The sequence below is a fragment of the Myzus persicae genome, unplaced genomic scaffold, assembly GCF_001856785.1.
Source record: "Myzus persicae strain clone G006 unplaced genomic scaffold, MPER_G0061.0, whole genome shotgun sequence".
Classification (NCBI taxonomy): domain Eukaryota; kingdom Metazoa; phylum Arthropoda; class Insecta; order Hemiptera; family Aphididae; genus Myzus; species Myzus persicae.
Window position 1 is genome coordinate 125,139 of NW_019103723.1, and position 13,223 is coordinate 138,361.

General features: G+C 34.8%; 1 protein-coding gene across 4 annotated transcripts in view; it reads right to left on the bottom strand.

The window, feature by feature from the left end:
- Positions 1-268: 268 nt before the first annotated feature.
- The window catches only part of LOC111035141 (paired box protein Pax-6-like), a 45,338-nt gene continuing 32,383 nt past the window's right edge, over positions 269-13,223 (bottom strand). For 2 of the 4 annotated variants that reach the window (XM_022316661.1, XM_022316659.1), the window contains exons 5-10: positions 12,127-12,505; positions 8,813-8,965; positions 6,116-6,198; positions 2,345-2,661; positions 1,644-1,888; positions 269-968 (exon numbers count right to left, since the gene is read on the bottom strand). In XM_022316661.1, the coding sequence (XP_022172353.1) occupies positions 883-968; positions 1,644-1,888; positions 2,345-2,661; positions 6,116-6,198; positions 8,813-8,965; positions 12,127-12,505 (1,263 nt within the window). In that variant the 3' untranslated portion in view covers positions 269-882. The remainder of the gene's footprint in view (positions 969-1,643; positions 1,889-2,344; positions 2,662-6,115; positions 6,199-8,812; positions 8,966-12,126; positions 12,506-13,223) is intronic. The other 2 variants (XM_022316660.1, XM_022316662.1) reach the window with 2 other exon arrangements.

A 13,223-nucleotide genomic window follows, 5' to 3' on the forward strand; every position in this document is an offset into this window, starting at 1 on the left:
TATATGTAGTTCTTTTCCGAGTACGAAAAATAAAAACAATGATTCTAAACTGAATTGTTTAGATCGCTCATAATTGTTTTTATAAAATATATACCATATATTCACCATATAATATCTGTATACAAATATTTTGTGTTAGAAAAAAAGAACAGGTTCTTAGAAAAGCTCATTGTGCTGTATCTCGAAGATAAGGACGGCGTTCGTGTTACTAATTAATAATAAATTATCATGCAGGTATATTTTACAGGTATAAAATAAACAAAGTCCACATGGTTGTACAATATTTATTTACGATTCTCATTTATTTATAATATGGTTGTTTTTACACATTTTTTATAAACAATCACGAGATCCTGTCGCGATAGAAATATAGATTGTATAATGTACAAGTAAAAAAAAAAAAAGAAAAATTCGATCACTTTATTAGCTACTATAGAATCTATTTATCGTAAAAATAATACATTATTATTAGAGATATGCGAGACTCCAATATTGTTACACAGTAAGACTACGCGAGAAATTAAAACAAAGTATAAAAGAAAACTGTATTAGAATCAAAATTAAAATTTGACGACTAAATCCCTCTCTACTATTCTATGTATGAATATATAATATTTATATATATTGTTCTGTATAGTGTTTATGTGGTTATAATAATAAGGTTATAATGAACAATTTATTTATACAATAATATCAATATTATTACGTAATATTTTAATATCTTACAATATAATATATTATATATACTATGTGTCACGTACGCACATTGGTACAAACATCAATTAAAAATCTTTCACGTTTATTAAAATAAAAATTAGATCACTCAGAATATTCGTCGTAATGTACATAATATAAATTTCGTCAGCAGTTACCGTCATTCGTTTACTGTAATCTCGACCAGTATGTATGTTCCGGTGCTTGGCTCAATGGTATTTGCACCGGTACCGATACTCCGGCAGATATTACGCCTGAAAACACGAAATTTCTAATATGTGAAAAAATTTACATATATTAACATGTACAAAATAAATCGCGAAAAGTCCAGCGGAACTCCTCGATTAGAGGGAGTAGATCGCATTTCGCACTAATTGCAACTTAAAGGTATTTTAATTTTTAATATTACGACTTATGTACATATAGTGTTAACCTGTAGACTTGGTTGAAAACGAACACATAATATAATGATGCGTATAGTTATATTACTTCTTTACACTGTTACATGCGATTAAACTTAAATTCTCTCATGTTCCTCAGAGTGTTCAGGTGCTAATAATTTAAGTTGTTTGATTAGGTTACTCGAGAATTTACGCCCCATAAAAGTGAGAAATTAACCTCACCCGATAGTGCACTATGTAATAAGGTGTTTTGAGCTTTTGCAGACAACTGAAAAAACTATAACATGTGCTTAAAACTTTTTTTATTGATGCCAAAACACTATATCCTTTACTTGCAAGGCCATATTATTATATAAATTAGGCTGAACACGTCGTTGTTATGTCTTTCCCACCCATGATAATTATAACAATAATTATTCTAAACACGCGTATCTCAACCAATCATAACTCCCTCCCCCCACACACAACTAATATCCTATGTTGTCAAGGGTCAATACAATTACTATAATAATAATTATAAATGTTTACCTGTGCCCGTAGCACCGGGTGACGTGTTGGACGCATGATGAGTAGAAGTGGGATACGCCGCCGGATGAGTGTTGGCGTTGACCGAGTGTGCGGGAGCTGGTTGGCAAGGGACGCGCGGAGACGACGACACCGGGTGGTTGTACAGCGAGTCCGGTGGCGGGTGATGGAACATGTACGGGTACGAGCTGGCCGGGTGATGATGGTGATGGTGATGATGTCCACCGGATACCATGCTCGACATGGAACTGAAAAATAAAACGTCGAATTTGTGAGAATCGGCACAATGACCTATAGGTACTGAACGACGAGCGGTCATTAGACCTATACAATTATGTGAAGGAAAACATTTTCTAATATGAAATGTCCGCTATTAAGAAGTATCAATATTTTTATTTGGATACTCTTTTTAAACCCTACCGAATTATACATAATTATGTATAGGTAGGTTGAGTTGGAAATATTATGCATCCCTATATAGGCTATATCTATACATATTAAAAATTACTTTATCATAATATTTGATTAAAACGGGTTAAGAAATGTGATTATTAACGAATGTGGGCAATGAGCTTGTTATATTGTTGAGTTCAAAAGAAAATGTATATTAATAGTTTCCTTCAAAAATCTTTAAATTTCGCGATTTCGATGTATTTCGAACCGTTAAATCGGTAAGCCTTGTAGAGAGCATAGTAAAGACTTACCCGTAATTGTCGGTGGGCATGGTAGCGATTGGTTGCGAGATGGATTGGTACATGTGGTTGAAACCGGCCGCCTGAATCGACGCCAGCCGGTTGTTGTGGCCTCCACCGCCCCCGCCGCCGCCTCCACCAACCGCATTCGATGTGGCGCCGGCCGGCGGACTTACGGACGCGGATGACGAAGAAAGCGCAGCTGGTGTACCGTTTTGCTGGTCAAGTCCTCCGCCTCCTCCTCCACCACCTCCACCGCCACCACCCCTGCGCTGGTTTCTCAATTTCTCTTCGCGTCGCCATTTCGCTCGACGATTGCTAAACCATACCTGTACGAAAAATGCAATCATAGATTTCAATTTATATTCCGACGGGTCATAACAAACAAGCAAAATTAGATTTGAGTAAACACTATGTATTATATATTAACATGAGATATAATATAATATAATATATATATAATATTGAAATGTTTAATACAGTCGTCAACTGCACATTTTACGACTGTTCCCGCTTTCGTGTACATTCATCTAGTTTTCAGTGATTTCTAAACTCATACATATTAAGCCGTTTATAGAGATAGATCGATTCCGAAAAATAAATGATTTGTACATCTATAATATTATGGAATAAGTTTCATTAGGTTAATAGTCAACGCGATAACCCATTGTGGCATCAATATACAACATTATGTGTATACTCGTCTTGGCGAGCGTACATCCGTTATTATTTCTGTATCTGTATTTTTTCGGATGATATATGTATGTCGTGTATACATATGTTTTTGCTTTTTTTTCTGCGCATGGGGATCGGATCGTTTATGTTTCCATTAGGATTTATTACGAATGTATATATAGCGTGCGCCCCCGTATACATATGGATCGACGGATTCCGTTTCGACTGTGCGACCATTCACCAAACGCACCGATCCGTGAAAACTACGACGAGCATATTATTATGGAGGCGGTGGTGGGTTTCGTGTATATGTTTCTAATTTAGCTAATGACCGGTTGCCCTACATAATATTCAATTCCGCTAATGTTGCGGACGAACGCCCCTTATAGTATATATTATCGTTTGCGCCGGCTAGTATACCACCCACTGATGTACAGAAGTATAGAAGGTACCATGTATCATTCCTTTTTAATAAATAATAATAAATACGACCGTTGTGTGACGCCAGGGGTCGTTGAAGATGTTCATTTTACTCACGTCCTGCTCCAGTTCGATTATAATAAAATTATCACTGATTATAATTAGGTACTAATATTTAGGTTTAGATGCATCAATAAAATTATAACCAACATATTGTATAAACTGATAATATAACCGTGTACGTCACAGATACTGAATCCTTAATAACTATATTTGTTTCAGTAAATCTAAATACATATTATAATAACATGTTATTTTTTCTTGTTCTTTGAAATTCTTTTATGTTATATTTGAGGTACTTTTATAACACGAGCCATGCATGTGTCAAATTTTATTTTTACCCCCCTTGAAAGTTAAAATTTGAGTTATCGAGCCTTGAAACTTTACTGTATTTTAATATACGAATTATAATGTACATGGACCCGCCGAGTAATTATTATTTTTTACTAAGTCTTATATTAACAGTTACGCACTACTATATGTACATAGGTGCTATACGCTCCCTGTATTATGTGCCCGTATCGAAAGTTCGACGAGTTCGCAATACAATGAATATTTAATTTCGAAGTCAATATGTACATAGACTATTCCGGATCTGATTAAATATTTCGGAACGTATTGCGCCTGATTTATACTTTAATAGCTAATTCATTATACATATATACTGTAGAGGGCATTTCGGATCTATGTAATGTCTACTAATAATGTCTACTACACACTTTTAGAATATTAGACATGATATATTAATATGTATCTATAAACCCATACCAAATGGCAACACGCATGCCACGAGGCAAATTATACAGTTTTAATAACTATACATAATACATATAGAGCCATATAGGTATTATATAATACAAACACCACGGTATGCATGGTATTGTATTATATGCTCATACCTGATATCAAAGTAACACGAAGATTTCGCAGTCATGATTACGGAAATATTAAAATAATGAGCGATGTGGTGATATAAAATCATAAAGAGCTAGCATACTATAAAAGTTTAATATATAATATATAATAATAATATATACAGGATTTGTAAGCTTGGGGCTCGGACCGAGCAAAACTCACCATGGATCATTTTTATACGACAAACGTAACGAGTATTTTATAGTCCCGTCAATTAGGTTATTTTTCTTCGTCGTTAGTATTATTATTTATTATTAATGTTACCTATACCGAAAACGTTCAACAGGCTCGTTGCGAGCGACGGTCGTTGAATTTATTGTCGGCGCGAGGGAAGTTAAAAACCGGCGGTCCCTTTGTGCTCGTTAAATTTATGTCCACCCCCTGGTACACACAAACACACACACGCACTCACACATATGGGTTTTTATTATCGTTGTGAGGGCGGTCCGCGATTAATCAGTTTCTTTTTTTTCTCTCTTTCTTTTTTTTTCTCCCCCGATGTCCGGCAGCGAAGAGGACAATTTCCTAACTGGTGGTGATCGTGGGACCGCTGCTGCGTACGGCTATAATACATGTAGTAGGTATATTACAGCTATAGTGTGCGTCTAAGTGTATATATATATATATTATATTGCTGTGGTGGTGGAGGGGTCGAGGGCACGTTCTCGGTAATTGAACTGTCCCCAATTGCTCGGCACAAACAGATTATTTTTACTGTGTATATATATATATGTATATATAAACGCACGTATATAAATATAATAATAATATATATATATATTGTATATACGAGTATAATATACCCGTCGCTAATAAAATCAAACTGGCCTATATATATATATATACGCCCGTCCTCGTGTCGTAACTTAATTGCCTGGGGGAGTGTATGGGCTCGTACGCGGTAGCTAGGGGGTGAGGTGATTTGTAGAAGAAGATGTTTTCCTTGTTCGTCATCGTATTAAAACGGAATTAAGCGGCGCAAATCGAAGAAACCGACCGTATTGTTGTATTATTTTACACGCAGTACATATCAATTTTGTTATTTCGAATAGGTAATAATATGATCAAATGGTTTCTGTAGTTTTCTTTTTATCCCGAGCGTCTTGTTACACGTACGTCACATCCCCCTGGAAAAGGGGGAAAAGGCCGCCCTTATTTTTTTTTATAAAGGCATGAAAATTCATCTCACGCCTACGACGCGCCGCCACCGGAATGCCAGTTATTCGCATATAATATAATATAATATAATATAAGCGGTGCACCGGCGACTGGCGGCAGCCAACCACGAGCGCACATACCCGTACACACGCGCGGACAAACACAATACCCCGGTGCGCGGGGGTTGCCCCCCTTTTCAAAATCAATACCTCGCACCCTATCGCCCGTGGTTTTCATTGTCGCTAGCATGGAAATCATCGCCGCGAATAATATTTTCACTGACTCGTTCCCCGCCACCGCGGATCGTATAACAATGTACGTACACAATAATATATAATAGTATTACACACGGAACTAAGTCCAAGACGAATGCGTCGCGACTCCCGAATAATAAAATTGTTTGTCTCAAAGTCTGAAGTATTTCAATGTTATACCTATATTAGTAAAATACAACTTTGTGTTGTTTTTGTTTATGTCTCGTCTGAATAATATGTAGCTGGTGTGGGCACAGCAGTAAATATACATATTAAATTAACTTGCGGTTATTAGTATTACCTGAATTCTGGCTTCCGGAAGAGATATGTTATCGGCCAGCCTCTCTCTGGCGAACACGTCCGGATAATGTGTTCTCTCGAATTCTGAAAGCAGAATACATTTGATTACAATTAGGTATAATACGCACAGCACGGGCACTTGAAGTGATCACAACCATAACTTGACGAAAAAACTGACAGATTACAATTAGGTAGTATGAGTACTATTTCTTCTAAGATACTTTTGACTTATGAGTTTAGTTATAAGTAAATACTTATAAACTTAACTATTTAACGTAGGTACGTACGGGAATAGGATTTTGGTATATTTTATTTATAATTATTTTGTAATGAAATAAGTTTAATTTAGTTTGACCACTAATACCTATAATATAGGATAGATACAAATTAAAAGTTAAAATCAATTATTTAAAAATTTGTTTGTCTTCTAAAATAATAATTTAGATAGAGGTGGTTTAAGAGTGGACACAATCATCTTTAAATATGACTACAGTCAAAGTAAGTGAAAAGGTGTTCCTTGGATTAACATTTTAGTTCATTAGGACGCGTGTACAACAATTAACAGCAATTGAATATACAAAATAGGGGGAAACCGCTTTGCTGCATAGTAAGAGTCAAGTGTACCTCTTAATTTAGAAGGTTATACTGTAATGGTTGTTTTAAATTTAAATTTAATGGTATATCATTGAATACAAAAAACGATTCTAAGCAGAGATGGTCTATTCTTATATAGGTATATAACATTTATATTACTTATAATTATTATTGAAAGTTATTTTACTATTTATAGTAATACAGTATAGGACTATGAACTATAAATAGTATTTAATCGTGCATATAAAATGTAAATATATAAGTGTAAAAGTTTCAAATACCCACGAAGAATATTTATGAATTACAACAAAATAGCTTAAATCGTTATTGTTCATTTATTCGTAATAATATAAAATTTCGTCGATATTTGAACTTAAAAATATATCTATAAGAAAAATTTTGGTTATGCATATCTTTGAATTTTTTTGGTTCCAGTATGAATAATTTACTATGAGGAACCTCATATTAAATTTCCAAGCTATTTAATCTAGCAAATTTTTTATAAATTTCTAGGGAACAAAAACTAAGAAAAAAATTGAAAATTATATCATAAGTAGAAAATAATAATATAAACATTTGCTGAAAATTTAAATTATTTACGAGTTATTGGTTTGTGAATTAGGTGCAATGAAATAAAATAAATGTAATTATAATATATAGGTACCTACGCTTAATAACCTAACCTATTTTGTTAAGACAAACACTCTCATAACAAATATTTGTAGAATTAAACTCAGGTTTTTTTTAAATACAGTAATATCACTTCATGAATAGCATTGTCTCAAGTTCGAAAACTTGTGGTATGAATATTTATTTTTTTAGACATCATCATACAATAAAAAAACACACATTATTTATTCATTGCAAAATCAATACATTCATTGCTCCGATCAAAATCAAAAAAAACTAAACAAAGAACACTTTAACTTAGAAGATTGACTATAATGAGATTATAGACTAAATAGTATAAAAGATTTTATAACTAGAAAATGTATAGTCTGATTATTATACAGATGACAGATTAGGTAACCTAACCTTCGTATCCCTGCATAGATTAAATGTTCCAAATTAGGTTATTTTGTTTGTGAAAAGATCATAGTCATTATACTAATCAATACATTTATTGACATCCGAATTCTTTAAATTATGTTAACTTACAATCGGTAGTGTTCATCAGGTAAGCGATTCGCTAAAAATCAGCTGATATGCTCTTTATGGCTTATAATATTATATCGGTTAACAAACATTGACTTACCTATACTGTAAATTAAAATGTTTTATCATGAAACAAATCATACGGCCAATATTTATTAGAGATTTTGTTTAGCCTTACTGTTTAATACTTTACTACGTAATATCCGAAATTGAGACTAATAGTTATTAAATCAATAAATGTACAGTGTTAAACGACATTGATCGATTTAGCACCGAACGAAGTTTAAAACATGTAGTGGGTATTATAAATTAATTTTGAACACCATTCAGATTTAAATTAATCAAGGATATTGTCACTTCACTGTTAGTTTGATTGACTAATGTTGGTTGAGAAATTTAACAATGCGAAGAGCTCACGAATAATGAACGCTAACGTTCAAACTGCATATTGCAATTGACAACAACAACAACAACAACAACAACTCTTTATTCTTATAGTATACATACATATTATGTAGACCGACAAGGGTAAATGATTAATGGATATTGTCACGACGAGAAACTAAAACCTCAGAAAAATATATTCGATTATTTAATGAATTTAATATTATGATGCATAATTTAATAATAATATCGATTGCCTGCAAATACGATACACTGCAGTTTGATGTTAATATATACCGAATATGTGGATTGCTTAGGTCGATGATGAGTATTAAATCTTTTAAATAAAAATTCCTAATCCGGTTTCAACTTCCAAATCTATATTATTATAAGTATGGCCAGATAAACAAAATTCGGTCGGTAGCAGAGAAAGTGCCATGGATTTCAAAGCACAGAACTATATCCATCTTGTGTAATTCAGATTTCATGATATATACTCTGCCTCACGAATTCAACGATTTATGATTTTGGTGTTTTATACGTATGTTGACCACCTATAACTAACCTTTTTCTAAGCTGTCTATTTGGTCGTTGGTGAAACTAGTCCTGTTTCTTTGTAGTTTCCTTTTCAGTCTAAGTCTTAGTTGCGAATCGTCGTCCGCCGACGAATTGTGCTCCGAGTTGCCATCGGACGTGCTCTCCGGTGCCATTTCAGCAGCTGAAACACGCCAATTCGAATTCAGCTAAATTCGTTTAAAAAACATACTGGAGAATCGGGAAGTCGGGAACCTAATAACTAATAGAGTACCTAGTTGTTCACTTATATAAAGTATTTATATTGAATACTGCCATAGTGTCATATTCGTAGGTCATGAAAAATTCGATTCTCTCTATTGGTAACGGTATCCGATCTCTGAGTATTAAATTACATTAAATCGGGTTTCGGCAGTCGTAGTTAGATGATTCAAATTAATTAAATATATTATAAAAAATATAAACTGATCCTGCGGCCAGCAATAAAAATATTGGTTAATATTGGTACTATTATGTCATGGCCACATTATAATATAACGCATTTTATATTATTACGATGTAAATGATGTAATATTATCGTTTTGCGTGTACGCATTATAATAATAATGATAACAATAACATATAGTATAGGTGCCTTTACACGGGTTTTATAGGCGTTTTGTTCCGCTTTCGATTTTGATCGGCTCTCGCGCGATCCGCCAGCGGAGGGTACATAATTATAATATATATAAAGGTGAGGTATATACACACACAGGCGGGTTACATAGCGGGCGACGCGATCAATCGGTCGTGTGTGTGTGTGTGTGTGTGTGTGTGTGTGAGTGAAGGGTGCGGGCACACGTGTAACCGCTTGGGTGTGCGTGCGTGTGCGCGAGTTGCGTGAAATAACCCTCACGGCAGCGGCGGTCCCGGTCGAAGGGACCGTGGAGGGCGGTCCGGTACGGGCCTATCGGAACTCTCGAGGGGACAGACGACGGGTCGGCAGGCGATGGTGGCGGTTGCGCGCCGGTCCGGAAGGCCTGCCCACCCTCCCCTCCGCCGGCACCGACACCGTTGGTCGTCCCGTTGTGGCGACGGCGATAGGGCGCCGCAGCTGCTGCAGTCTGCGCGTATTGCACAGTTGCAGAAGAGGGACGAGTGACGGTGGTGGTTTGGTGGACAGCCGGAGGGTAGGTGGTGGTGGTGGTGGTGATGGTGGTGGTGGTGGTGGAGGTGAGGGCTCCCTCGCTGTTCCCGGAAAATCGGCGGCCGACGCGCGTAACCGGATTTCGATCGGTCTGCGACGAGGGTGGCCCGCCACCGCCGATCTCGCGCGCTCGCGAAAACAAAAGAATCGGCACGCGGCCAAACTTCATTTTTATGTTGTTATTATATTATTGTTATATAAGTATTATTGTGTAGGTACACGACGCTTCCGCCCTCAAACCTCTGTATAACGGACACCTATACAAAAAGCGGAATCATTGGAGATGGGCTTGGAGAACCTATTACAACAATAATCGTAAAATGTTGTATCATAAGTCATATTATTGTTTGCTCTTAAAAATTAAACGTTGCGCCTACGGGCCACGATTATAGAGACAACATTTTAGATGAAATCTGAATAAAAGTTTTGAACCACGACCAAGAGGTTTTAATTTATATTTTCTTAGATGATACGGTTATAATAATATGTAATAAACCTATATTATATACCATTAAAGAATAACATTTTTATTCCGAAATCATATAATTATTGGGCCGTTACTGTTTTTCGTATAGGCAACTAAACATACTAAAAAAATTATTCTGAATATTATGTCATATTATTATGTAACACAATAATATATTGTGTACAGAAATTAATGCCGTAAATCACAACATATATTTAATTTAAATGAAGTGCCTAAGTCATAAATTGATACATTTTAATACTTTGACTATAAATTTAATTGTTTATTGCAATTAATTATTATTAAAGTTTCACATTTTATTGGTCTAAAAATGTACCTACATTAAAATTAAAATAGTTATTTTTACTCATTAAAAACTTAAAGGTAAACGACAAAATATAATTCACAAAAAAACTTCGTATGTATACGTATTATTATTTATTGTGGACCTCGAGGGTTATGCTTTAAATTCGGTTTGAGTATAAAGTGTTATACATTTTATGCTCTTAAATCACTTCATGGGGAAAAAAATAGTAATTTAAAGAAGGGGCCACGATATAATAATATGTTTCAAAGGTTGATACGTCTGTGTGTGTGTTATCCTTTTATGTGTTAAAAAAGCATGTTAAACGCAGCGTATATAATTGCGCGTGGAATTCCTCTTAAAAAAAAAAGTAGTTGTAGATTGAATATACATACTAACGCAATAATGGAAATATTGAGAAAAAATAGAGGGAAATATTTTAAGTTTTTGCTAAAATTAATTGCTTTTCACTGTATTATAATATTTTTTCGATAAATGTCTTTCTCAACAACCAGTCACAAGGACGGTATTTTTATCATAAAATTTGTTAAATGTGTACGAGTCCAACAACAATCAGAATTTATAATAATATATAATCGTGTAAAGTGTAATCGTATTATTCCATAGTGAATTTTGCATAACTCGATTAGTTTTAAATATAAATGAATCAATACACCTACAACTGTATTTATATAGAGTACACATTTTGTAGTTACTAATTAATCTATAAATTATTTTAAAACAATAAATTATTCCATTAATATAGCGAGAAGAAAAGAAGAAAAAACTTTGCTTAAAAGTTTTTTGACAATACATGTATAATATAATATATATACACGTAAACTTTATATAAAACGTTTATTCATCACGTCGCTGAATGCTAAAATCGTTGGGATGTAATAAAAACAATAACTGTACCTATAATAAAAGTATGCAGTGAAGCCTGCAGAGTTCAGTTAAGACTTCGAAGGCGTGAAAAGAAAACTGATTAAAAACTCACAAGCTCTAACACTCTATTATACAGGATGATTCTTTTAACGTAGGCCCATATACTTATATTCTCAGTCAATAAAATGTATTTATATATACTTCAATTTGATGACTAATATTTGTAGATAAATATTCAGAATCAAAAAATATGAATACGAGTTGATATAAAATATAGGCCATTAAAAGGCAAAATGGACTTAAAAAGTAAATCAATGTCTTTGTAAAAACGTTATTTAATTTAAACCCTAGCTGTAATAACTTATACTCTCTAAGCTTTCTTAAGATTTAATTAGAAAATATTTATTTCAAAAATACAAAATGCGAACTAGAAAATAATGAATCGTCTCACATTAGAGAGAATAAAAATAAAAATGACCGATCTTTGTCGGCGGTGCTCACCTCTCCTCTGGATATCGTCCCTGGACACGGCGGTGAGTGACGCCGTGGTGGCCGTGGCCAGAGAGGCGGCCGCTGGGTTTCCCGGATGGTGGCCAGCCGAGCCGACCAGCGCCGGGTGGTGCGGTGACGGCGCGCCGCCGTGCACGGGTGGGCCGCCAGACGATGGTGGTGGTGGTGGTGGCGGTGCTGCATACCATGGCCAACCCGTTTGTCCGTTGAACATGCGAAGCTTGTCATACACAGACTCGGCCGCGCCGCCACCGCCACCGATACCGCCACCACCGCTCAGGCCATTTCCACCGCCCGGCTGGTGCGTCGACGAGGCCTGGTGTTCCTTTTGTGCGGCCAAGTTCCTCAGCACCCGGTTGATGGACGACACCTGCGAGAAAAATGCGGTATTTTTAATACTAAGATGACATATGATTTTAGTTTATTGTCACAGCCGACTTATGGTGTATCATTTTGGGAAATACATATTATATTGTTGTTATAATTTAACATAGGTACCTATATTTTAATATAATATTATTAGAGGATGACTTGTAAGTCGAAGGAATAAATATTAAGTCTCCTTAAAACCCACGTGTACCTATGTGTCCTTTCAAAATTATTTTTTAAAAGGTTCGAATAGGTAACAAACCTAACATCTATATAGGTAACATTTTTGTCCTATACCATAACATAAAAACTCGAATGTAATTTTATATTTTAAAATTTTTATTTTAGATTTAGCTCAGTTATATCACACATTTTAAAATCTCGTTAAGAAGACTTATAACCTGTGACATGATATACGACTATATGTCTGTTATTTGATGAATTCTGCTGGAATCACGTGACCCGTCCTAAACAGCTAACACTGTATGTATGTATGCGTTTTTAAATTTAATTTTCGTGACAATGTTCTGGGTTATTATTATTATTATTATTATTATTATTATCGTCGTCATCGAGTGCAATTATTATTATTGTTACGCTCAGTCGTGTATTATATTCAACGTGCGTACGTTTTGATTATCGCGTGTAAACACGCGTGTTATAATATATATATATAAGAATGAAGAGACGCGGTCGACTGGAGAAATCGCTACGACGAC